This window comes from Solea solea, chromosome 20 (genome assembly GCF_958295425.1).
Source record: "Solea solea chromosome 20, fSolSol10.1, whole genome shotgun sequence".
NCBI classification, from domain to species: domain Eukaryota; kingdom Metazoa; phylum Chordata; class Actinopteri; order Pleuronectiformes; family Soleidae; genus Solea; species Solea solea.
The window spans coordinates 6,316,378-6,343,703 of NC_081153.1; the positions used below are offsets into that span (position 1 = coordinate 6,316,378).

The window sequence follows — 27,326 nt, forward strand, 5'->3', positions numbered from 1 at the left end:
ACGATCTGACATCGCCTCAATACATTCATCTGCATTGTATTCAGTGATTATTTTTACTCTCTTTATGTTTACATGGGTTTATCCTTTAGTTAATTACATATATGTATATATATATGTATATATATATACATATATATATATAGATATATCCACCATGAGTCTGAAGTAACAGTTCAAAATTATATAGATAGAAAATAGAAAAAAACATTTAAACTAGGGGTGGGACCTTCCTCGTCCTTCCTCGTGCAATACGATAATCGATACGTCAGGGCAAATATCGATATTTTAATTGACAAATGAAGACGCTCTAAAGTAAACAGCCTCTGCCAGCTTCACTCGCCGGACGTCGCTACTCCATGTCTCCTCGCGGCGGCGCTGTTTAAATGAGTGAGTGAAACTTGGGCGGAAGAAGAGGGAGTTTACAGCGGGATAAAAGCTAGGTTACTTTATGCAATTTGTTCTCTAAAGGTTGTAGAAAAGGGACATTAGGGGGAACGTTATGTGAACCAAATGTACAACCAAAACCTAACGCTAGGGGAACATTAGGAAAACTTTCCATATCAACCACAGGAGAGCCTCAGTGGCGGGAACCTTCAGGTAACGTTCCCGCAACCAAAAATTGTAGAACAGCAGAAATAAGATAAGGAAATAAAGAATAAATACTATTAAATATGTGCCAGACAACAAATGAAAACAAGGTAAATAGTAACATGAGTGTATACGTATATGTGTTAAAGAGGGGGATTCTTCGTCTTGTGGCGCTGAGCCAGATTTTGACGATTCTTCCCGAGTGCGGCCCGAGTACCGCCGAACTCAGATGGTCCACAAAAAACCCCGACACCAACCGAAACTGTGACTTCAGCTGTTCCTCATTCAAGTCTGATGTCAGTGAAGTGTGTGTGTGTGTGTCGAGTCTGAGAGCAGATAAATGAGAGTTAAAGGAGGAGAGCGCTGATCTCCTCTCTTTCTTTCTCCCTTTCTCTCCTGAAACCCTCAGCCCCTCCCTGACCAGACCGAACCAGAAGACCTGGGATTATTATTTTTTTCCTGGGGATTGGAGGCGTGAGAAAGGTAGGCTAATTACCGCACCACCCACTCACTCTTATTTAATTTATGTTTATAATTTTGTATACAGTATTTTTACTGGGTTGAGACCACTGGGACAGGGACAGGGAGGCATCAGAGGGTTAAATCCTGCAGTTTTTTTCTTTTATACTGAAATGAAATGAGCTCGTGCTGCTGCTGGTTCTGCTGATGTTGATGAGAGAGGCTGGTTCAGGGCGTGTTACCCACGGCAACGCGGCGCGAAGCAGGCATCCTCAGGCAGGGATCAAACAATAAAGAGGAGGAGAGGGAAAAGGAGGACGCATGGTTTTGTAATAATAACAATAATATTAATTCTGGGTTAATTCCAGGCCTAAATAATCCTTCATATTCTCTCATGTGGCATGTGATCTGATGCTGGTGGTGAATCCATGGCATTTAATTTAATCTCACTGCTGTACCAGATTGTATCTTGGAAATAATCTTCATCTGCAGTCACAATTAAAGACAAAAGGCGGAACATATCATATACACAGAACAGTATGAGTGCTGCATTATCGTGCTCTGAGTGTGAATGGTTACACAATGTACTGGAACACACACACACACACACACACACACACACACACACACTCCAAGCCTCTGACTAAGAGTTTGACACACACAACATTCACTTAAATGACAATAAATGATGACAGCAGAGGTTTTTTAATGACAAATCTGACACGAGAGATGAAGGAAATTGCATTGATTTCCGTGTCATGCACAGCCTGTGTCGTCAGGGTGTTTCTCTCTCTCCTCGACTCTTCATTCAACTCTCTCGCTCTCATTTCCTCCATCTTCCATCAGGACATTCCCCCCCCCCACCACCACCACCGCCGCTGCCGTAACGGGACAGCCCCTGTTCATCCATTCATGACGCACCCTTTTGCACCAGCGGCTGGTGCTCCTGCATTAACAAAAAAAAAGAAAGTGAGGAGGAGGGAGAGACAGAGAAAGAGAGAGGGATGGCTGGGGGCAAGAGGGGGTGGTATTGATTTCATTATCTTTAGATTTAAGATTATAGATTGTAATTTTGACTCTTATGGCGATTCAGCACACTCAGGGCAGAAGCTGGTATGTCATTTATCTTTGACAAACACAAGGCCAAGTTCGGATTTCCAGACTGTTCATTGCGGATCAGACTCATTTACAGGGTTATTGCATCAGAACACACGTAAATACCCTCCTGCAGGCGTCATCATTTTAATAAGAGATCGCATGGTTTGAAGTGGGCCAGTACTGTCCAGTACACAGTACCAGTACTGTAATATACATCAGTATACAGTGTCTAATCCAGAACTGCATACTCATGTGACAGAAACCCCACTTTTTGTTGGACAGTTGTCTTTGGAACTTTTCTTGCTCGAAGTGTTCCTTACCCTGGGCTTTTTGGTTCTTTGTGTCTGGTTTCCTGTTTTATTTTGTACTTCTTCCTAGTGTGTGTACCTTGTTAGGTTTGAGTTCCCCGTTGATTATACGCCCCCCGCCCTAATGTGCAGGTAAAAATCTTGTTTAATGAACGTAACAAAAGCAGACTAAAAGCCCTGTTATACTTTTTTGGAACCGCACGCAAAGAGCAGGTTGGGTGTGCGTTGACAGTGCATGCGCGAACTGAACTTCTGCCCCACCACTAGGTGGAGTGTTAAGCCCCACTCACCAAGCAGAAAAAACACTTGACAACAGAAGAAGTTGTTGCCAAGGATAGTCAGCTGAGCCTCGACCTGGCAACCCACGAACCAGCTGACACTGCGACGCCCCTGCCCGACGGACCTTTCATTTGTGAGCCGCTCAAACCAGACGTGTCCGAGGGAGCTGTAGCATTGTTGGTCTGACTTGTACTGTCACCCGATGGTGAAGTGGGATACTACAGGACCCTGACGCGTAAATATACCAGGGTCCGTGATATCTGATGTGTGTGGAAGTATACCACGGGCTTAAAGCAAAAAGAGTACAGGGATAAAGTAAAAAAAAATGGCAAAAGCAACACAGGGAGGAAGACTGACAATCCAACATAGAACCGGTAGAGACAACTAGACACAGGTAAAACTAATTATGGCAGGACAGGTAATCAAAAATCTAGAAAAATAACAAGGACAAAAACACAACCCTCCAAATAAATTAAAACACTAGAAATAAAACAGAGGAACTTTGCAGGCTATAGCTTTAATATAACAGCAGGTCTGCAGCACATCACTCAGACTGAGATTGTTGTTGAGGAGAGCAGAGATAAAAGCAGACAGAATAAGGACCCAGCAAAGTAACAGACAGAGACAGATCTTTACTCGGATGATGCATATGGAGAGATGATGGGAGAAGAAGAGGAGGTGGACGTGTCGGCTCAGTCAGTGCATCTCCTCATTTGTTTGAGTGATGTAATTGGTGATAGCATGAGACGGAAGAGCACCGACCCCATTTAGAGTCACACATCTGAGAAGGTAGAGTGCCCTCAACTGAAGGACAACATTAATATCTGCTGCTCAGGCTGCGGAGATGATATGGAATAAAACATTTAAAAATGTTATTACACAGTGAACAGAATAAAGTGCTCATAGCAAGTGGTAACTAAATCTAAACTTGAAGCCTGATTCCGATTCCAGCGGACATAGGACAGGTCGCATTCACTCTCACTTTCACACCTATGGTCCATTTAGCATGTCCAATTAACCTCTGCATGTTTTTGGACTGTGGGAGGAAACCAGAGAACCCAGGGAGAGAATCGGTGCGTACCTGGTGAGAACATGCAAATTCCACACAGAAAGGCCCTTGTTTGTGCTGGGATTCAAAGTGAAGTGGTGATCTTCTTGCTTTAAGGCAACAATGGTAGCCACTGCACCACCATGTGACCCAAATCTGAAGTTAAGCGGAGTTTGGTCGCTTTTTTTCTCTATGGAGCTCCCCCTACAGTTTGGGAGTACAACACCACCGTAAACATCCATCCATCCATTGTCTACCCCTTTATCCTCACTGTTCTCCTGGTGACTTTGCGAGACTCCTGATTCTGATGACTCTGGGTCCGCAGCGGATGACTTTGCAAGGCTGGTTTTCCACTAACATACAGCCCTCACTCTCCGAGCACACAAGCCATTTAACCATCAAAATGAGTAAACAATCCTGCATAGTTCTGCTTTAACTTGATCTACTTAAGTGAAGGTCACAGCATTTGTGGGGTACAATTCATTGGATTTGTGTTGCTTGTTGGAAGCTAGAAGTTTGGTTCCAAACTCAACTTTGCAATGACTTTTTGATCTCTTAGCGAGAAAGTTCTGTTGCATTCAGTGTGAGCACTGCTTTTTCAACGCTCAGCCTCTTCACGTCTGACTCTACTTAAACTTATACATTTTTCATGTATTGTGTTGTGTGCCTTCTCCGTGACATACAGTGGGACTTTTATATAATTGACAACAGTCATTTTCTCCTCAGTTAAGTCTTTTCTTTCCCCCTCCCCACGAATCACATCTGCGATTTAGATCTAGCAAGAGCACTCACACATACAATAAGCTAATGGCTCAGTGAAACATTAAAGTGAGGTGATTCAAACCCACTTCACAGGGCAGCAATTAGAAAATATGCTATGATTACTGTCTTCCACGAAAGGACTAAGTGCCTCTCGAGCAATTTTCCTGCCCACTTTAATGTTAGGGCGTCATTTTGAAGTGACTTTTGTGTCTATTGAGGTGCAGAAGGAAAATAAATGGGCATTTTCGCCCCCCTTTAAATAGCACTCTAATATTTTATCATTAGAAGCTGCTGAGAATTCAATGGCTTTTTATTGTTCTCTCTTTCAGAGTGTACAGATCCAATGAGTCATGGCATGTGTCCCGTAATGCCTGATACAAACAGGAAAATATCTCTCTTTTATAACTCTTTGTCGTCAGTTATAAAACACACAGGGGAAGTTCTGCCATTTGCGTGAAATTAAGTGAGCAGGGATTTTGGTCTTCATGCTCGTCTAACCTGTGTTGTTCAGGAAAATATAAAGGCTTTTTTCACTCAGCATCTTCTGTAGGTTCATGAACTAGTTTGTCTGCGGTCTAATGTAGCATTCTTCTTCATTAGGACCACTGTTGTCCAATCTGTGGTGAGGTTAGAAAGGACTATGGTTGTGTGAGTGTAACATTAATATGATGATTTGTTCTGAGGATGCTGGTGTTGATAGAAAGTAGAGACTGATAGATTTCTGTAAACCTACCTACCTACATACCCACGTACCTACTTTCCTACCTACCTACTACATACCTACCTACCTTCCTAGAAACCTAACCGATCAAATCAATAGATCGGTCAGGCTGAAACGTTGATGTGAATGCAGCATCTGTGACCCTGGAACCTGACACCATCTCTTTTTTAATGTGATTGCCTTCAGCAAAAAATGCTTAGCTCCTGTGGCCTACGATAATTATTGTTTATATTCACTTCAATATCTTATTGCCTACTACTACTGCTTACTCTAATCCAGTGCAGGAGCTGGTAAAAGGTCAGTGCCTCCTCAGGCCAGCTGGCTCCTCTCCATTACACACACACACACCGACCCAAAGTCATGACCGTGCACTCTTGCATGTTAATGTCAATGTCTGCTACTCTCTTTGAACCGCCACTCCGGCCTCATCATGGTTTGTGGTCATGTGTCTTTAGCTGAACGTTGTGTCTCAACAGGGTCTTAGACTTACAGCAGTGCTCTCCCTCAGGTATTTGAAGGGCTAATATGGGATATACTCTTTAGCTTGGCAGGGTGCTGCAGAGCAGTAGGAAGGGGGGGGGACTTAAATCTCTCAACTCGAGGACAAAGATTGAAGCTGGCACGCTTTCTGCCCTGCAGAGATTTTCCTGCTTCTGTGCTGGCGATGTGCTGTAATAAGCATCTCTGCTGTGACAAGCAGCCCCTAAATGTTTGGCTCGTAGGCAAAAGTAGTACGATGATTTGTTGGTGTGAGTATATATGCACAGTTGTAGGGAGGTTTTGACAGCGGCATTGCTTCATATGACTTATTCTCTTGGACGTGAAGTTGTAGGAGTTGTAGCCCTGGAGGGCACTTGTCATGACCTTGCAAACTGTAAAACGAGCAAATTACAAAAATTACAAACCAATTATTTAATCAAAATGAGTTCACACAACGGTGATTAAGCTCCTGACGACTCTTTTTGTGTTTCTCAGCGTTGCTGTGTTTAGAGCTCATGTCGACTCGCTTTTGCTGCGCTAATTGTGGCACATTTTCATTAAAATGTCTGACTTGGTTATGAAAATGTGACATTTTATGTCCCAAAGGTCAAAGTGACCTCATTATGTTCTCTAAAAACACAGCTGTGGCCATAGTTCAACATTGGGAACAGAAGTGGAGACCGTATTTCTTGTCACTTGACTTTTTGTTGGCTGTGAGATGGTAATTGTAGTTTTCAGTTAAGCACTGAACTGAACTGTAATCTAACTTCTTTTATGTATCTTTTTTATTATTTTATATATGTCTTTTTTATTTAGTTTTGAGCCTTTTGAAACAAAACCCCTTTGTAATAAACTTTTTCAATTGTAGGTTTATTTGTGTCTCTTTTTTCTTCTTTTTTTCAGAGAACTACTGAAGATGAAAGTAATCAGCGCTGCAGTGCTCAGTGCCGTGTTCTGCACCGGTGAGCACAAATATAATCAGTCACTTGGGAGTAACTTGGATAAATGAAACAAAAAAAAATGACTTCCTGTGAAACCATATTTGCTTCAGCCGATTATTTTTGTGATGTATTTAATTTCCTCTCTTTGCTTACATGGCGTCAGGTCGTGTTTTATATTTAGCTGTCATCGTGTGAGACATTTACATTTCAAACACTTTGCTACTTCTAGGTAAAGTTGTAGAACAAAGGAACTCTGACTTATTTAAAGATCTTTGTTTGAGTCAACAGATGTAGAACAAAAACTGTGTTATAAAAAAAAAAATGCACTCACTTTTATCTTTTTTTCCTTTCACAGTTGTGTCAGCGTCTCTCAAAGGTAAACATCACAAGCTTTGAAATTCACCAATTATTATTGGTAATAAATGCCATTCAAATGTCTAATGTTATTTTCTGCCTTTATATAAAATAGGTCAAATTCAGTATTTAAATACAGAATTTGCTTATTTATAATTACAATTAATTACATCTTGTTATCTCAATACACTTTTTAAAACATTACATATTTGTACTTTATCATAACATGGACATTTTGGCAGCATAAGAAATAGAAATTCTGTGTATTAATCACTGTTTTTCTCTTAAATCTACTTAATTCAATCAAAATATCAAAATAGTTAGTGATTAATTTAGAGTCAGGACAGACAAAGAAATGAAGACCTTTAAAGCTCATGTGTCATATTTAAAAGAATAACTTGTTTGTCTCCTCCAGTCAAAGAGGAACGCAGGACGGCGTTCTTCGGCGAGGACATCCACATGGTCGTCCCGCCCGGGAAGGTCGGCGAGGTTGTGTTCAAACCCAGGACCAATCAGTCCATGGAGGTGGTTCTGATGCAAGCCGGCAAGGTGGTGAGCCCGCGGAGTTATCTCAACTCTCTGGGCCACCTGGTGCTGGAGGACGTGCAGGAAGAGGACGAGGGCGTGTACGTCATCAAGAACAGCAACCACCCGGTCAAGCGACTGTCCCTCGCTGTTAGGGGTAAGCACTCTTCTGTGTGGTATTGTGACAAAGTGTTGCCCAGCTTCCATGTTGACTGCAATTACTTCAAATGCAAAGCCACATTTTTATGAGATAATACAGCTAGGCCAAAAATCAATATCAATAATTATGCTGCGTTCCATTTACATCGGAAGTGGGAGGGATGACTTTGGAATTCAAATTGTGTCAATATGAACAACTCTTTATGAATGGAGCAAACAAAAATGCACCACAAAATCAAAACACACTAACTGCAAATAAAGTATCGATTTAAATCCTTCAAAAATTATTATGTCTGATTAATTTATGTGGTAAAAGGTATGAACTGAAGGTGTTTGTCATTGTTGAGTCCATTTTTACTTCTTTCCTCTCTCCATGTCAATCAGACTGCGCATTGGAGGAAGTGGTTAAGTATGGAGATACCTACTACATCCACCTCAACCATGTTGAAGGCCCCATCAGCCTGGAGTTCAGGTATGGCACAGGGCAAGTGCCCTAGAAGAAATACAGTATATTCAAGTCTTGTGTATTCAACACAAGTCTTACGCTTCCAATTGTAATTGGAGGTCACAGGGCCTGCTGAAGTTCAAATGTGACAACAAATTCAAAACCTAGTTCAAATTCATTGTCCTCTGAGTGCATTCAAGATGGCTGCTGAAATATATGTAGTTTTTACTGTTTTTATGAACAAAGCTATCTTTTGTCCTTTTGTGTCCAGTTAGTGTGTACACACAGTCCCACTCATGTCTGTGCTGATACTGTGTTACCGTATGAAATACCAAACAATGTAGGTTTACTTGCTAGCAAACCTAGCTATAACATTATGCTGACCTGTGAAGCTCTTTGAAAACAGCAATGTACCTAAATTGAGAGGGATGTTATTTCCACTTCTGATTTACATATTATCTGAATCACTGTGTTTTTTTTTTTTTCAAAAGTTAGAACTATTGGAACAGATGGTTAGCATAACAGCAGTAGAGCAAAAGAGTGTGGGTCAGTTACTTGCAGGGGTGTAAGTGTTATGCAAATATGCTAGCACAGGCGCTAGCCAATCCAATTACATCCACATGTTTATTTTATTCAAAAAAAGTTTGTTAGACAAAGTGCACACAACAAACACGACATTGCTGTCACTTTAGCAGCATTAGCAGCGCTTCCTACGTAATTAGCCAATAATAGCTAATAGCTACCTCCGACCTGCCCACCATCAATCATTAAAGCTATGCATACATGTGTTTATACTCCATTTTATATCTGTTTTACGTCCTTAACATTATTGCTGTCACTCAGTACCCTACAAAGACATTTTGAACCTGCAGTGTTCGCATTTATTCAAGTCAGTTACATGTCAACAGGTGTTTACATGCCCTCTATTCTCACCAATCTATTTAATATGTTTTTCTTATTGTGGAAAGGCCCAGTCCGGTTCATGTCAATCAAACGGAGATCCACCATCACACCACAGAGGCTCCGCCTGTGTTGCTGTACAACGAGACGGGGGTGTTGGCAGACGATTACGTGGGACGCCTCAGCGTGTCAGAGAAACGGGTGACACTGCACGCCGTGAGGATGATGGATGAGGGGAGCTTCACTGTGCTGGACCGCGAGGGCAAAGTCAGGCGGAGGAACTGTCTGAATGTCAGAGGTGAGGAGTGAGTAAGCTTTAACTAAGTGTTCTGCCAAAGTGGAGTGTGTGTGTGTGTCTCAGACTAATCAGATGTCATGATCTCATTCTTAAGCAAATTGCCCTTAAAATTCCATTAAGGCTTAATCTCACAGGAGGTGATAAGCCTCTGTAATACATGTAAAATTAATTTAAACTTGCCATTAGGGAAACTATAAAGTGCCGCAAGAAAGCATAGGTTGTAGATAAATCCTATCAAGAACAATTTGGGACAACTTTATGGGACAAAATCATCAACTGTTTTCGAAACGTCCTCCATCAAAGTGATCTGTCCAACTGCCTCACAGTTCTCCTCACAATGTGTCCACAGAACACCAGGAATTTGAGCACCTTGGCTATGGAAAAAACCTGGAGATGAAGCTTTACCTGCACTACACCAATGTGAGCGTCGTCTACAGGCCCAAAGCAGACAATCAGGACCGGGTTATTGTGGACCAGGGGGTTCTGGTGACACCACTGGACCCTCTGCTGGAGGGCAGGCTGACTGTGCATGGCTCCAAGCTCATCATGAAGAAGGTCCAGGAGGCAGACAGTGGCGTCTTCAAAGTGACAGACCTGGCTGGATTTGTTGTGGCTCACGTCTACATAGAGGTGGAGGGTATGTAGATGTTTTTTAATCCTCAAGATGCCGTTAGATGCCGTCTAATCTTCAAAAAACTCCACTGGCTCCCTGTTCCATACCGCATACAATACAAGGTTCTCCTCATCACTTACAACTCCCTCCATAACCTGGCCCCCTCATATCTCACCGACCTCCTCCACCTACACTGTCCCACCCGCCGCCTCAGATCCGCAGACTCCAACCTCCTCACTCCCCTCAGGACAAAGCACCGAACCCTGGGGGACCGAGCCTTCGCTGCAGCTGCCCCCACTCTCTGGAACTCATTCTCACAACCCATCAGGAACTCAGACTCACTACAGACATTTAAATCACTACTCAAAACCCACCTGTTTAAAACTGCCTACAATTAATAGTTTTACTTCAGTCCTGTCCTTTGTTTTGTTTTGTGTTTTGTAAAGCGTCTTTGAGTGTCCAAAAATGCGCTATATAAATATGATGTATTATTATTATTTTCGGGTTTTAAGTTTTTGTCTAAAGGTTAGTGGTATAACTTGGCTCTAAAAACTTATACTCACTGTTTTATCTCGCCACAGAATAGACTTTTTTGGAGTGAAAACCAAAGTTTGTAAACTGATCAGTCTCCTGCACCAAAAAAAACATTGAAAAAAATCAATGTTTTTAGCACATGGGGACACGGGAGCTGCTCGTCTGCTGCTGCCGTCTTTGGTCAGTTTGTGCACTTAGATTAATCCAAATGAAGGATTTTAAACACCAAAAATACAAAATAACTCATTTGAATTTACTGACGGAGGCAGAAGTGGATCAAAAACTGTTTTTCTCTATGGACTTTGGTGTGGAGAGTTTTCTTTTCTAATCCTTCTTTACCGTTTAAATGTATTTTTTTTTTTTTATTAAAGTGTCATTTTTAAATACCCGAACTCAGAAAATACTTAAAAGGACTTTATATATTTGGTTCAAAAGTGTCACAGTCAAGCTGTCGTCCATATTTATGAATGAGTGACATGATTACTGTGACTTATGCTGGAATCAGATTACACTATGTTTTATATTTTTGAATTTCACAATGGTGGCCATGTCAGATTATTAATCAAATCACAGTGGCACATGCTAAAATGTTAGACTTCTCATCGGGGTGTCGCAGAGCGTCCCAGACGCCAAATCTCTGTTCTTCAAATATGTTACACTACACGTCATCGCTCCCAACGTACATAATCGAGTCGGTCACGACCAAATCGCTTGAAAATCGGCCTGAATTTGCGTAGTCTGATCCTGGCATTAATGGAAACTCTTAAATCTGAGGCTGTTTTATCCAAACAACTTCTAATTTAAATCTCTTTAGCCATACTGTGCAGATTAAAACAGGATTTCAGTTTTTAAAAGAGACAATCCCATGTTTTTATTTTTCTCAGCCTACCGTCTGCCGCGTCTCACTGTGAGCATCCTGTCCATGCTGGGCCTGATCGCCTTCTTGCTGCTGGTGTGCCTGCTGTCCTGCCTCTACAAAGTGCACAAGAGGAACGAGAAGAACAAGAAGCTGGAGCTTATCGCTCAGCAGGCGGGCAAGAGCGAAGGCGACGCTTTCAGACAGGTAACGCCCACCAGGGTGCATTAGCATCGCTCTGTGATGGAGGAATGTTGTTGGGCCACAGCAGCAGTGGGTTTGAAAGCAGAGTGAGGTGTGTGTGTGTGTGTTGATGGGGAAATGATGGAGAGAGGTGGCGGTGGCAGCTGATTGGCCAGATGGCCGACTTTCTCCCCCACAGTGCTGGATCTGTCCTGGATGGTTACAATTTGGACAATTTTAAACAGCATCTCAAAACAAACGTCCACATAACTGTTGTTCCTCCCTGGAAAAGAAATGCTCTTTTTGTCCTCACATACATAAGAAAATACTTTTGACAAAAGAAGGACAAAAGTTTACTTAAGTAACTGAAACTTAAAAATTGACACTTTTTATTGTGTCATAAATGCTACTAGTTTTAAAGGGACAGTGCAGAAACACAGCAGAGTGTGTGTGCATACAACTACAAATCACTACTTCCATATGGGCAAATTGATATTTCCACGATAAGAAAACACCTTGTTCCTTTTTAAAATTAAATATCAAGTGACTGTCATTCTAATATTTTTGTAAATTGTATGCACGGTGTGAGACATTGTCCTCCTCACTCAGTCCTCCATCAGTTTTCAATGAAGCTCTTTAATCATGAATGGATTATGAAGGTTTTCCTTTTTTTTTTTAAAGGTTCATCGATTGCTTCATTCATATTTTTTAAAATAGTGCCGCTCCATACAGCGGCTCAATACTTGCTGATTAACTGACTGAATGGATAATTTAGACCAGTTGACAGTCAAACCTCCAGTCAACACAGAGCCATTCATCAGGCCCGGCCCTGTTGGGAATTTGTTAACCAACTGAATTTATGGAGCAATTTAAAAGCCATTAGAAACCGATGACTCACCTATAGGAGACATCTGAACATCAAGCTCAGGTATTGATCTGTGTACCGGTGGAAAGTCGTTCAACACAACAACAAAGTGGCATAGGAAATACGCTAAGATTGATTATATAAGAGCTTAATAAGAGTAATGATAAATTAAGCTCACCGCATTATCATCATTTACAGCGTGACTTATCATTATTTCTATTAATCACACACGGCGTAAACAAATTGAAAAATCTGCTACAGCGCCCATTTCTTAAATGATGATCGACTTTGTGAGATAGGAATTGTTAACCCCTCGTTCCCCGAGCACTGTTCATTAAATTAATTAACAGACAGATAATTGCCTGCAGGTAAACAGCTGGAGAAGAGACTGGGAAATATGTAGTGTAGGTGTATGAGGTTGTTAAGACAGAATCAATAACTTATGTTATCAACTTTTGAATTCTTTTGATTCTTTTCTACGGACTTTTCACATGAGTTCGATTTCAATCGCACCATAAGGCAGAGTTTTCCAACAGGAGGAGGTGGCCAGCAGGGGTGTGTCTGAGAAGGTGGGTGTGTGGCTGCATGTGTGATGGTTCGTGGGGGGGGGGGGGGGTGGTGGTGGTTGGTCAGCAGGGCTGTCTGTGTGTGAGAAGGTGGGTGTGTGTGGCTGCTTGTGTCTGTTTAGGGGGGGGGGTGGAGAGAAGGGATGCAAGTTGTTTTCAGTAATAAATAAATCCTGTGTCGATGCAAGATAAAAACGCAGATTTTTTCAATAGACTTTGGTGCACGAAAAAAAACCCTTCCGTTTCTTGTTGGAAAAGGCTGTCTGATTGTGAGTTAATGTGTTTTTTTTTCGTAAGATATTATATTGACTTACTACAGTATGTTTGTATCAACTTTAAATATTGAAGTATCTGAATAATTTAGGCACCTGAAACGATAACTGTTTGTCCACTTTCTGATGTTTTGACGATGTGCATCTTGACTGTATCGCTGCACTGCTGTGGAATTGAGGTTGACAGAGACATGTGTGAGTGTCGGCCCAGCTAATGCTGTTGCCTGTGCGTTACGTTTCTCCCTCTCATGTTAAGGAGCCTCACACGGAGCCTCTTCTTGGTGAGAGCATTGTGTCGTGTGGCTTCTCTGTTCCTCCCCTCGTTGTATCGGTGTCTAGAGAAATGTGCTGCTTTTACGGCAAATCAGTTCCTTGATCAACTTGCTGTGTGCGTGACAAGATTATTGGCGACATGTTTCCGAAATACGTGCTCAGCATTTTCTAAGTTTATGGCGATACGGATCCATTAAGTACCCTGGACCCTGAGGAGAAACTGCCGCCAATCTTAATGAACCAGCAGGAGTTGATCAGAGATCTAATTTGACAAAAAGTCAATGAGTTATGTTAAGTGAATCTGGCACCAGGACTTGGGACAAACTGTCTCTCTGGTCCTAACAGACGTCTGAACATTTATGTGACTGAGCTCTGCTGGACGTATATTACATATACACAATTATACAGTATTTTAATATCACCTAAGGTCATATTACTTCAAATTCAGCTTTAAATACACACACACAAGTGAAAACAAAGGTTTGTTAGTCGTTAAATGCAGTGCAATTTTACTTTGATGTTATATTCAATTAAAAAAACAATTATTTTGACAACAAAATTAAAAGGTAGTGCAGCAGTTAAAGGAAACACGTTATTGCTTTCTAATGTACAGATCAATATCACTGTTAAAACCTTTATTAATGGCACAAGAGGACTTACATTAACATTATTAAATGTTGGTGCTTAAATCCGCTGTAGGCAGAATTGCTGGAAAAATCAAATACTAACATTTAGGATTGTGTCTCTCTGTCCTGACCACAGAGTAAGCACAGAGAAACCCAATGAATTTAATCACTCCATCTATATAAGCCTCCACTTGCATCTACTGTGACTCTCTTGCTCTTTTTCAGGTTTTTTTACAACAGTTGTAAACGCTGAAATGATGACCTTTCACCCTCCACTGCCAATAAGAGCACCCTCTCTCGCTAAACTACCCTGTGATTGGTCACTTTCTCCAATATTTCCCAAACGATTAATATGGGGACCCACTTTTTGAAGATGGCGACCCAGTTCACAATATACCGTAAAACGTGACATGCAAATATGTGCATTATATAATGTTTCTGACTTGTTTTTTAAACTGTCAACACCTCATATTATCTCAAATATATAAACCAGCAATTTCCAATAGACAACAAACCCTAAAAATAATTTTTATGTCCAGGAATGCAAGCAAATAACTATATTTTGACATATTAATCTAGAAATAATAATAATGTGCTTTACTATTTGTTTTTTCTGTTTTTCACTGTTTTTGTAAAACAGTGAATTTGAAAATTCTATAACTATATTTTACCATTAAAAATAGAATTTCGGTTAAAAAGCTTCCACATAATGGTGAATACAGAATATACAGAAACATAAAAATGATTTTCCAAGGCTATTCATTTAGGGCAGATGTGACATTAACCTTATATTGGGTGGTGGTATATTAAATTATTGAATAGCAACTTTTTTTATTTTATTTAATAAATCTTGGAAAAACATTTTTAATTTAACTTTAATTTACTCTGAGAGTTTGTCATGGAAACCTGATTCAATAACACCAAAGTTGACCTCCAGCTTTAAGTGTTTTATTTTGATTTCAAAAGAATGTTTTTTATGATTAAAGATAAAGATTAAAGATACAGCTTTGAGCCAGGTCAAGGTGCTGAACTGAAGGGAACTGGTTCATTTTAACAAGCCATTTATTCCCATATTTACTCAGTGTCGTACGTTTATGTTAAAACAAGTGAATGGAAGTCAGTTCTTTTCACTTGCTTTCAGAAGTTATGATTTTTTGAATAACAGCGAAGACCTGCTGAGATGGTTTAAACCTCTTTGTTGCTGGTGTGTGTGTGTGTGTGTGTCTACAGTATATAACTGCAGCTTTGAGAAAGTCACACTGATGTGAGGCTCTTTGTGTCTCTCAACATCAGTGAAATATTTGTGCCTATACTTTTCCTCTGTTCTCTGTGGCTTAGCAGCTTTTTTTTTTTTTAACTCTTCTTCTCTTCTTCACCGCTGATATAGAAGTAGTAACGAGCTCTGCAGTTACTCATCATGGTAACTGAAGACATCAGAGCTGCTCTGCTGTGTTTAGACACAGCAGCATAATGTAATGCTTCGTCAGCTCAAAGCTCATAAATACATTTATTTCTTTACTTTGGTGTTGTATTATTGTGACGTTTGATTCATAGGGTAAATATTTAATGTGTACAGTGTGTTCTTGCTTTATGTGGGTTTGTTAAAACAACGTCTGAAGTTTTTATGAGTGGGTTGATGAGGAACTGATGCATAAATGCTGTGACTAAGTGTTTAATCTTGATGTTAATCAGCCCTTTCTGGCTGTAAACTAAACCTTATGTTTACATTCACCTTTCTCCCGCACCAAAGTCCATAGAGAAAAACACTGTTTTTAGCTCACAGAGACACACGAGAACTGGTCTACTGTTGCCTCATGTGGTAAGTTTGTGTCTCTGACTTAAATCTGAACAAAGGGACTTCAAACACAGAAGTCCCTAAATGGCACTTACTGAAGTCACTGATGGAGGCAGCTGTGGATCAACAACCACTGTTTCTCTGTGATGTAAAATCACTTGTTTTTGCAATGAACTTTGGTGTGGGAGAGTGAGCAGTTTACAGGGTGACACAAACTCAGTTTTCCAGTTGAAAAAGGCTGTTAAACAGCAAGATGAAGTATCAGACGAAGTTCTTAAGACATCAAAGACTGAAGAGAGATTATAGATTTTATTTTTGTAAAATCCTAATCCATATGTCAGTACCTCATACAACCATATTTCAAAAACACCTAAGATGTTCACATAATATCTTGTAGATTTATTTTACTACTTGTCTGTGTATGTGCTGTCAATGTTTTTATGTGTGTCCTTCTGTCTGGTCGTACTCCGTGTTTTATATGATGCAAATATAAAAAATAGATAAGAGAAACATGTGACCTGACATTGAAAACACCTGCTGTTTTTACATTTATTCCAAATGTCATCATAGCCACCAAAGATATTCACATTTCACTGACTACAATCAATTTATTCTTCCAGAAATAAGCTGCTTTTAATGTTTATTTAATGAAAATTAACACAAGTTCATCATGTGAGTGTGACAGATTTAGCTATAGGTTTCCAAAATGGCTGCCAGTCGCATCAATCGTAAAAACACTCTTCTACTTTTACTGTTAATGTTGTGTCACATTAAGTAAGTCGTACCCGTAGTTTTATCCGTGGACATGTTGCTACGCTGCATGTGCGCAGAATACGGTGTAGAGTGTTGCTATCCACTGCTATTGCTAACATTGGCTAACAGAGGCTAGCCCTAGACACGTTTGCGTCCATGTTTTGCTTTTCTTACTTTTCAACAAAAACGCTGTCAACTCAGAGGTGACTTCACTACCATTACTAAATCTTTACTACACTACAGCTTATTAATAATTTATTTTTCTTGTCACCAGTTCAACATGCGAACATACTTGTGCTAAGCAGATATAGCACAAATGTCTAGTTAGGCTAACACTGAACACTGGGATAAATGTTAAAGCAGCAGGTTTATGCACAGATTCTAACTCAGTGTGTGTCTGTTTGTTTGTGTCCTTGTTTATGTGTTTATGCTTAAATACAGCAACACACCTTATGTTTGTGTTCATGTGTCTATAATGTGTGTGTGTGTGTGTGTTTATCGACAGTGGAGGTTGAGATGACAGCAGTCAGCCCTGATGTCCGTTGCTCTGACACGTTATGGATTTCAGGTTCAGACAAACACGTGTCAGCAAACTTTCAGGACGTAACCCGAGAGACCGACACGAAACTCAGATCAGTGTCCTCGCCATCGTCCGTCCTCTGTCTCTCTGCCGAGTCCTTCTCTTTGTATCTTCATGTCTCTCCACCTTATATTGATTTCAATCCCCCTCTTGCTGACTATTTTTCCCTTAACCCCTTCTCTTTCCTTGTTTGGCCCTTTCATTTAAAGTCTCTGATGTTGCTGTTTCTATTTGACAAGTCAGATATTAAAATCAGAATCAGCTTCAGAATACTTGATACTCTACTCCAACAAAGAACATCAAATTAACAGAAAATTATACTGAGATACAACTATGGTACGATATACTAGGAAAAAAATTCCACAACAGTAAAAACAGTAAAAACTTTTCCATTTTCCTCTAAATAGGAACATAATTGACAAAACTGACTGAATGTTTTATTCAAGACGACCTGAAACTAAATAAGTGATTGAGCAATTCCCATTGACTTCTATTCAAACTGAGTTTTTTTTTTGCAACAGGCAGAGTCGCCCCCTGGTGGCTAACTGCTTTTCTCTGACTTCCTTGTCCTTGTCCTCACTCAAACAGGAAAGCCATGTCCAATATTTATGGATTTATCGGTATACAAATTGAACAGCTCATTATGTCATTCCACAGTTTAGAGAGAATGCCCTTAGATTTTATATTTGATATATTTGATGTTTTCATTTCTTTTCTTTTCCTTATATATTCATTCATTCTTTCATTGATTTCCTGTTTTATTTTGGTGTTACTTTTGTTCTCTCAAATCGGATAATTTTCTTCCTGTAGCCTGATTTTTGACCCCGTCCTGATAGTTTTCACCTGATGTTTGTCATACCCAACCCTTTCTTAGTACATATACTCCCCTGCTTCATTTGATCCCTGCTACTTCTTCCATTCAGATTCTTAGATAGTGTAGCAGCATTTTACCTTTTTAGAAATGAAAACACTTTGTAATACAGTTGCTGCTGCTGCTACTTAAGTGCTGTAAGTAACACTAGAAGGATAAAAAGAATGACTACAGGGAACCAACAAAAAAACTGGATGTTTTAGAGGAAAGAAGCACTAAATTATACATATTATTAGTATTTTATTCGTCGTAATTACAGGGTAAATGATGGTTATAGCTCTTTAGGGAATGATTCTCAGTTGAGGCACAGTTTTTATGTGTCTCTTTCTGAAATGAAGCAAATCTGCCGCCTGTCTCCTTCCATTTTTTCTCCAACTAATAACTCTCTTTGCTTATCCATCTCAATTTTCAAGTTTCCTCTTTTCTGCCTCTTTGTCCTCCCTTCATTTATCTTTCCTGCAGTTCACAGGACCCGACATTGAAAAAAAACAAAAAAACAAAACGATTTTAGGCTCTGTTTCCTCTCAACCTCCAGCCTCACTGTGAAGACCAAACAAAACTGTTTGTCTCTCCAACGGTGGCGTCAGACAAGTGTCGTCCTCGTCCTCGTATCGTGTGTGTATTTCTGTGAAGGTGTAGGAACCTTTTACGTGTGTGTGTGTGTTTATGTCCCTGCAGCAGTGTTGTTGTCGTTTTGATGATGGGATGAATGCAGAATGTTACACGGAAGATTTTGACAAGTCTCTTATGGTTCTTGTGTGTTGTCCTCCTGTGTGTGTGTGTGTGTGTGTGTGTGTTGTGTTCTATGTGTACGTGTGGCTCTGCAGGTCGTCCATGATGCGTACACCAGGTTCACTGAGGAGTCGCTGGCGCAGTCTGTGTGTGATCAGCCTACAGAGAGCACAGAGGTCACCATCAAGGTCAGTGCTGGAGCCAGTAAAAACCAAGTGATAAAAAAAAGAATAAATACAGTTAACTTGAAGGAGCTGTGAATGTCAAATCGAATCAAACTTTATTTGCATCGCACTTTTCATACACAGACACACTCAAATCTGTGTCAATACATAGTTTAAGAAGCTAATGCTTCGGAGATAACCACGCATGGACAGAAATGCATATCAAAATGTATTTCAAAATAAAATACCAAACCAATAAATATATCTATATATTAAATACAGATGGCCCACTATGAATCAACGATTACATGGATGAGCTGACTGCACTAATGGTGTTTCATAACAGTACAGATGCATAATGTAGTCTACAGCTGAAACGCGTAATGTAAAATTTATGTAAATACAACCAAAAAAACAATCTAACATCCTATTACCATCCAATACAATCATTTCCTAATCAATTGGGCTATTGAGAAGTCCAATAATTGTGGCATGATGGATAAGTTCTCATTTTAAATGCGCAGGAAGTGACCTTGTCAAGTTGTGCACACCACAGCTCTTACTGAAGGATTGAGGACAGTGTTTTTCAAACCTGGAAATGATGATAATTTTCTCAAATCTTTGTCTTGTTGTGTCCACAAACCAAAATTATTCAGTTTTAATGATTTCTTTGTTATACGGAGCAAAGAAAATATTCACATTTGAAGAAGCTCAAAAGTCTGGGACTTGTTTTAATTCTTTGGGAAAAACCCACAAATATCAAAGTAGTTGAACAACAATCAATTAATCGAGTAATTATTTTAGCCAGAGTGCTTTGACTTTACATGTAATGTCTGAAGACCATATGGCAAAGCTTAAGCTAGCTAGATGCTAGCTAGCATAGACATTCAATCCATCCTCTGTACATGGATGTGGCCTCCATATTTAATGGATAAAGCAGGCGTGTGTGTGTGTGTTTACCTTTTATACAAATCTGATCGATTTCCCTCTAGAAGCCTGTTTATGCTTTTCGTTCACGTACATTCCTGTTGCCTCCATGTAACAAGAGAAATTAGTTGTGTTGGCTGCGTGTAAGTGGACAGTAAATCTATAAATGTCCCAGCAACATGAGCATCAATTATTCACATTGCTTTTTCACTGACCTCAATTTCTTTATCGCTTCTTTTCCCCCTTTTCCTTCCTCCATCTCCTCTTGTCTGCATGGGGAAGGTTTTTTCCTCCATCTTTCTCTTGCCTGACCATAATTTCCACCTCCTTTTGTTCTTCTCCTTGTTTCTTTCTTGCCATTTATTGTTTAACTTGTGTCTTTTTCACTCTATCCCTCCTTATTTCACTTATATTTTTTCCTTTTTTAACCAGGGCCTTGAAGTGTCCAAACCAGGTCGCTACCATGCTCTTAACTCAGACAACTTCATGGAGATGAGTGACTCTGGTGTGGAGTTCACCAGCTCTGGTCTCCCACTAGACAGCGACACTGATGCCGCGATCACCTACGCCTCCAACAAACCACTCCTCAACGCCGTCTCCCCCACAGCTGTGACCAAAGGAGTTTACTCCGACAGCCAGGAGGCCACCGCTGTCCCCGACGGCGAGCTGAGCGCCACTCGGACCCCCGACTCCGCCATGAGCGCCAGCCCGGCATCCAACCCTCGCTCGCTTGCAGACGCGACCCCCGACGGCAGCCTGCATGGAGCTGCGTCACCAGGAACGGCCTCCAGGGGCACCACTGGCTCAGATTCAGTCAAGACAGAAGGAGGAGAGAGTGGAGAAGCCGGGCTGAAAGAGGAACCTGCTCAGAGCACCTGAGAGGGTGTATTTCTATTTTGTGTCTCGGTACACAGTAATGACATCCACATCTGGCATTTCTGAGAACCTTCATCATATCCAAACTCCACCACAAGTCCTTGATCATGGCGTCACAAAAACAACAACACAAATCAAATATTCATGCCTGGAGCTGGATGTCACTGCAGCCCAGGAGAAAAATAACAAAAAGGCTGTCGCACAAAATGCACAATGCGAAATTTAATGCACTATGCACTGGAAGATGATATGCAAAGTGTAAAACCCCCGAAGCTCCATCAAAAGAAGAACAATGCAGTTTTGTGCGTACGGTAAAATGCATGCATTTCAATTAAACATTTAAGTAGATGTCATAGTTCAGAGCTGCAGGAGGATGCAGCCATTAGAGTAGATTGACTGCATGTGATGAAAGAAGCGCGGGCTCCGAAAGACGTATGTGGATATGTGAAAAGGGTGAAACACTCAGCACTTGTTAGGGGTTGAACGATGTCAGCACCTATCGAAAAACTTCGAGAAAATGTGTACATTATTTGCGGAGTTTGACAGATTTGACAGGCAGCGACATGAACAGACACAACTTACTTAAGACCACCAACAACAACAACAGCAAAGACGGTCTCTCCCTGGTTGAAACCCGACGCGTTGCCTCCGACAGCACTTTTGTCTGCTTTCACGGCATCACATAAACACTGCAATGATTGCATTTCATCCCACCCACACACAGACTCTATTATTAACACTACAAGCATGTCAGAAACAAAAAACAAAACAAAACAAAGTCGCCTCTGTCTCTCCAGATACAAGTGCTGCTCTCAGCACTCACTCACCGACGAAAACTTCCCTCACAGTAAAAACAGGAGATCGAGAATCGGCGCGACTGTGCGAGTCCTGGGCGGTCCTGGGTTGTCGTTTAGACATAATCAAAAAGTGGAAACATCACACGCACAAGAATGATGAAATATCGAGTGGTTTTCCTTCGTACTAGTGGAGTTGTCATGACAGAGCGTTTCTGAACACTTTCAGGAATTTTGGAACAATTCCCGGAAAATGTAATTGGATTCTCAGTCTACTTGCGGACAGACAGATTCATGGGCACCACACATATATATACAAACTGTACATAGAGCGAGGAGCTGCGATAAAAGGACGATGACAGTGATGGAAAACGGTGCTACTCAGGAGAGCAGATAAATGGCCCGCATGATTGAAAGCCTCCTATTTTCCTCTCAGCCTCCATCCGTCTCTTGGACACTCCGATTATTGTCGTCCGGTTGTTTCTCCAAAAATTGAAGAGGCCGGAGAGAGACTCGGTCGGATCAATCTGCGATAACACCGCTGCCTATCAGGCGCTGGTGGAATGAGCCTGAGAAGTGGTTATGAGTATGTGTGTGTGTGCAGTGTGGAGTATTTTACAGAGCAAGACAAAGGAGATGTTCCACAGTCAGTGGACCGTGTGGAGACGTGGGTCTGTTTGGCCGATGAAAAGTAGAAAAGGAGGTCATTGTCGTGACGGGTGAGGCAACTCTTGTATCAATCTCATTGATAATTGATACACGGGCACCAAATATCAATATTTTAACATGAACGAACAAAAACAGTCATCTCATCAGATTTCCAGACAAAAATTGCACACACCACATAATCTAACTGGCTGAGAAATAAATCGACAGACCCATTTATGTCCATTTTGATTCTTTGGTCAGACAGATTTCCTGACATATCTTTATATCATTATCTTTCAATATGTCTGTCATAGCAGAATCACCATTGTGGGCCTTTGTATCATAGTGAAGCTGACCGTGACTACAGCACATAACACGGCACTGCACATGTGATATAGAAGACTCCCTTCTTTTTTATTTGAGCAGCATAAACCAGTCCCCTACGACGCACAAGAAAAACTCATGTGAGATGATGCACTTCTATTTTTCCTTGCATTCTATATGCAAATCTGATATGATCACTTGCCATTACTGAACAGATCTGATTTGAGGGGGAAAAAAACAAACCCAGCCTGTCTTGTTTTGAAAGGGACTTCTTTTGTTAATGTAGCTCAAATGGCAATAAACACATTTCAAAGTCAGACAAAAGAAAAACATGGGAGGGAGTGCCAACAAGCGTTCAAACATGTTTAGAAAGAAGCGGGGACACACTCAATTAAAATCCGCTCCCATGGCGCAAACAGCTGCTTTTGACTAATTACTTGTCTTATCTTGCCGTGGAAGGAGCCTGTGGGCTAATTCAGGTCACAGGAAGTCAATTTACGCTGAAGACATTTCAAAGGACCAGAGTGAAAGACACGTCTCACAGCAAAAACAAACACCACTCAAACCTGTCCTTGCCCAATGTCACACAGTCTGTGATATGTGTCTTTTATGATACTCTTGGCACTTTAAGGCCCAATCCCATTTCTCAGTTTTACCCCTTGGAAGTGAGTTACAAGGCATAGTGGTTAAAATCCGGCCATATGAAATAGAACGCCTCATTCAAAAACATTGTTATGCGGTTATCAAAAACGAACATCCTTCGATCGTCAACAACTTATAGGAGATTGGTTCGCGGGGGGTAGCAGCTCTAGCAAGGGGCCCCAGACTTCCCTTTCCATGGCCTCATCATCCAGCTCTGACGAGGGGATCCCCAGGCTCTCCCAGTTCAGCCAGAGGATATAATCTCTCCACCAGGTGGATGTGCCAGGACACCACTCCGGCTATCCTTCTGAGAAAAAAAACATCTTGGCCGCTTGTACCCACGATCTCGTTCTTTCAGTCATGACCCATCACTCATGACCATTAATGAGGGTAGAAACGAACATCGACCGGTAGATCACAAGCTTTGACGCTGGGGTTGGTGGTGATAGCTTTGGGCCTCGGTGGCCCAGACCAAAAACAAACTAGCTAACAAAATACCCTGTTGTTAACGGTTGTAATATCACTAGTTTGGACTAAAGATGTGTCAGGAAATGTCTTACTGGTGAACCAGTTTATAGCAGGTACAAGAGACCTCAAACGATATTTGTCAAAAAGCTTATATTGGTTAGCGTGTTGTGTAGCTACGGTAACCACTGCATGCTAACTAGTGTTAGTTTTATGGCTGTAACATTAGTTTCCTTTTATTTAGTTAATCTGGGAAATATCTCAGCCCGAAGTTCAAAGTGTTCCCCTGAAATAAGCTCTGTTTGAAAAGTTAACTCATTGGCTGCGATCCATTTTAAGAGCAGTGATGCAATCGACGTCTATAGCGGTCAATCAGTTAATTAGCCCATTCTGCTCTTCTGCTACCTCAACAAGAGTCAGGAAATGCTATGCCCACATGTGAACACATAAAATGGAGGGTGTAGGGCAGATATTTAGGGGTAAGTGGTAGAATAGGATTGAGCTTTAGGGGCCTGGTATACTTCCTCAAACAAGACGTGTCCGAGGGAGCCGTAGCATCATTCTCTTCTTCTTTGGTAGGAATGCGTCCTATTCCCTGCGTCTAGACTTGTAACGCCACCGGGTGGTGAAGTGGGATACTACAGGACTCTGACACGCGAGTATACCAGGGTCTGCGATATACGCCATGTGCACGGAACTATACCAGGGGCTTAAGAGTGCAATTGTAAGCAGAGCAGTATCCATGGCAACATCAATCACATGGTTCACCAAAACACAAAAAAAACACAAAACGTGTCAAACCTCAGTGGTTTTCATCACAACCAGGTACAAGTTTCCCAAGGATTCCATTCAGATGTCAGTGTTGTTATTGTTGTCGCCACTCACAGCCGTCACCTGGATGGCTACCACATGCTGCAAAAAAAAACAACTGATGTCAACTTGGGAAAAGTGAAAGATTTATGACCTGACTGACCTTTGAGTGTTTTGATATGATACAGATGTTTGATGCCTGCAAAACAAAAAGCACAAATTCAAAACACAGGTAAAAAAAAAAAAGTTAGTGTACTTAAAATGGTTATAATAAAAAAAATAGTAGCAGCTATTGTGTATATATAATATATTAACGTGCAAAAAATGACTAGGTAAACTAGTTCCCTTATTCAGGAAAAAGTAGTTTGGATGATGATGAGTGCATAAAATACTTTCGTCGGTGAGCAATCAGTGTTGCCACAGGGCAGTGACAGTTGGACGGTCAAATGGTCAAAGGGTTTTCAATTAAATTAAAGCAATATTAGCTATAACAGCCAGAAACATCACAGACACACAGAGGAATCAGACATAGCACATCTCAGTGCCCCCTCCCCCTTTTTATTTCTCTGATGTAAATATTAATATATGTGCATGTTTACAGTGTGGAAATATGTTCCTTACCGCAAGGCTTATGCAAGATTTTATACTCCTCAAACATCTGCATTTTATTCATGTCATGTTGTCATGTTGAATCACAGTAACATCCTTTCATCAAAGTTTGCCTCAGCTGGATTTGAAAGGAGGGGGTGGAAAATGTGTCCACTAGAGGGCAGTGCAGAGTCAATAATGTCACAAGGTTGTCCACATGGCAGCAGCTTTTGCACACAGACACACGCACAAATGAGAGCGACGCTGTTACGATCCACATCCGTTACAATGCACCGTTTTTTCTGGGAGCGTCTGCGTCGGCCTGAGATTTAAAAACTGTCTCAACTGTTACAAAACTTTCAGCACATCTTTTGAAAACAGTTGGTCTTTGTGGATTCTGAACTAATTGATGAAAGAAAAGGATGTCCCAAGATAAAGTTTTAAATTTTCCCCTTAAGCCTGAGCTACACTAGAGTATAATCGTGGTCTTCTTCCACTTTTAGGCTGATGTGAACAGGTTATCAGGCCAAATGATCCTGTATAGGGGTTAACAGACGCAATTTTAACATCGTAAGAATAAGACATATTTGATATTTACGAGTGAACAGCGATTGGGGCGTGATTGGGGAAACGGATGTTGCATACTTTTGTTTAGAACCGTAAACTTGTACAAGCCAAGTTGATTCCGTCTTCTCAGTCCGCCTCCATGTCTGTCTATATTCTGAAGTCGCGTTAAATCACGGTATCTGTGAGATCCCAAATCCTGGGAATCTCGTCCCTGGAATTGTAGTGTGTGGTCCTGCGTCTTGACTGGATCGTCAAGTCACATTACTTGATTATTATTGATTTGATTTGAAAATCCTCTAGTGTGGTGTGAGGGAACTTCAGTCACCTCAGCAGCCTCGAGGTAGTAATGGCGTAATTTTGTCCGTTTCTGCAACGACTTATGTCCAAATAAAGAAGGAATAAGCACAGATATTCTAGCTAACGTTGAGCCTAAAGCATCGACTAGTTACAACAATCTCAAGTTCACGTTTACCACCAGTTCCCTTTTAAACCAGTGTAGTTAGGCCCACAATCTAAAGGAAAACTATTGTGGTCAAAGACCTTTTAACCCAAGTTCGGGCTGCTAATGTGGAACGGAAAATGCTTGCATGCAACGCATTTATAAAGGAATGCAATACTTTTTGCTTTCTATTTGGGAAATATGACGGCTTAGACTAGCTTAGCACAACCACAAAAATGTGTGAAAGGCCTATTAATGCGTGCAGGTACTTAGCCCTAATGTTGTGGGTCATTATGGTGGTTTAACTGTGCATTAAGGCGCAGGTATCTGTTTTCTTCATGTGCGTTTGACACGCAGAAAATCAGCTTTGAAGGAAACGTTGATGGATGTACATTAGCTTTCCCTTTATTTCTGTTTTCAGTGTTTGTGCTAAGCTAAGCTATAAGGAAAATTCAACCTTTTTATTCAACGTCTAGTGATGCTGCGTTCATGTTATATCGCACACACCATAGTATACCATAGAGTTTTTAAGTCTTAACAGAAAATGAACACAATTTCCGCTCTTATTCTTCTTCTCTCCCTACCTGTCACTCTTGTGGCGCCATTGCGCCCACTAGTGGCACTAACTGGTTGCAGAATATCAACTAAAACACAGAATGAACAGAGAAAACTGTACAAATTGGGTGTAAATTTGAAAATGAGAGTCATGTAATGGCAGATGATATGCAGGTATTTACAAAGAAAGTAAACTAAACTCATTTATGGAAAAATGAGGATGTTAAAACCTGTGTTTACACGACTCACAATTCAGTCTGATTTTATTCAAATGGCGTCTTTATCTTCCACTTTAAAAGTTTAATAAAAAAAATAATAACTTCCTAAAGTTGAAATGTTACATAATAAAACCTTCTCTAAAGGTACTTTTTCAGGGGGGGATAATAAAACCGTAGCTTGGGGCGATCACTGCTGATGTGAACTTTATGAAAGTCATTTCATTTCTTGCATTTCATCCGCTCGTTCCGTTCTCTGTTTTCGTGACACATCACAGCTGCTCATTCACAAAGAGCATGTGTGGGTCAGTGGAGATTTCATTTAATTAAAAAAAAAAAAGAGTTGTCTCTCAGTTCTGGCTGATTCACTCTTCAGTTAATCTACTGTTCTCCGCTATTATGAAGAATATAATGGGAAAAGAATTGCA

At 40.8% G+C, this 27,326-nt stretch overlaps 1 protein-coding gene across 1 annotated transcript; it reads left to right on the forward strand.

Moving 5' to 3' along the window:
- Window positions 1-422: 422 nt before the first annotated feature.
- LOC131447087 (uncharacterized) lies at window positions 423-26,638 on the forward strand. Its single transcript, XM_058618541.1, has 12 exons — window positions 423-597; window positions 738-884; window positions 998-1,071; window positions 6,647-6,705; window positions 7,040-7,060; window positions 7,454-7,720; window positions 8,107-8,194; window positions 9,136-9,365; window positions 9,715-10,002; window positions 11,397-11,575; window positions 18,980-19,072; window positions 20,408-26,638. Exons 4-12 carry the CDS (start codon window positions 6,660-6,662, stop codon window positions 20,852-20,854), a joined length of 1,659 nt encoding a protein of 552 aa, XP_058474524.1. The 5' UTR covers window positions 423-597; window positions 738-884; window positions 998-1,071; window positions 6,647-6,659; the 3' UTR covers window positions 20,855-26,638.
- The last annotated feature ends 688 nt before the right edge of the window (window positions 26,639-27,326 follow it).

Excerpts from the sequence above, each read along its gene's own strand:
- LOC131447087 (XM_058618541.1), top strand. The coding sequence starts at position 6,660 with ATGAAAGTAATCAGCGCTGCAGTGCTCAGTGCCGTGTTCTGCACCG. Across the intron at positions 6,706-7,039 it reads CAGTGCCGTGTTCTGCACCG|TTGTGTCAGCGTCTCTCAAA; the intron begins GTGAGCACAAAT and ends TTCCTTTCACAG. Across the intron at positions 11,576-18,979 it reads AAGGCGACGCTTTCAGACAG|GTCGTCCATGATGCGTACAC; the intron begins GTAACGCCCACC and ends GTGGCTCTGCAG.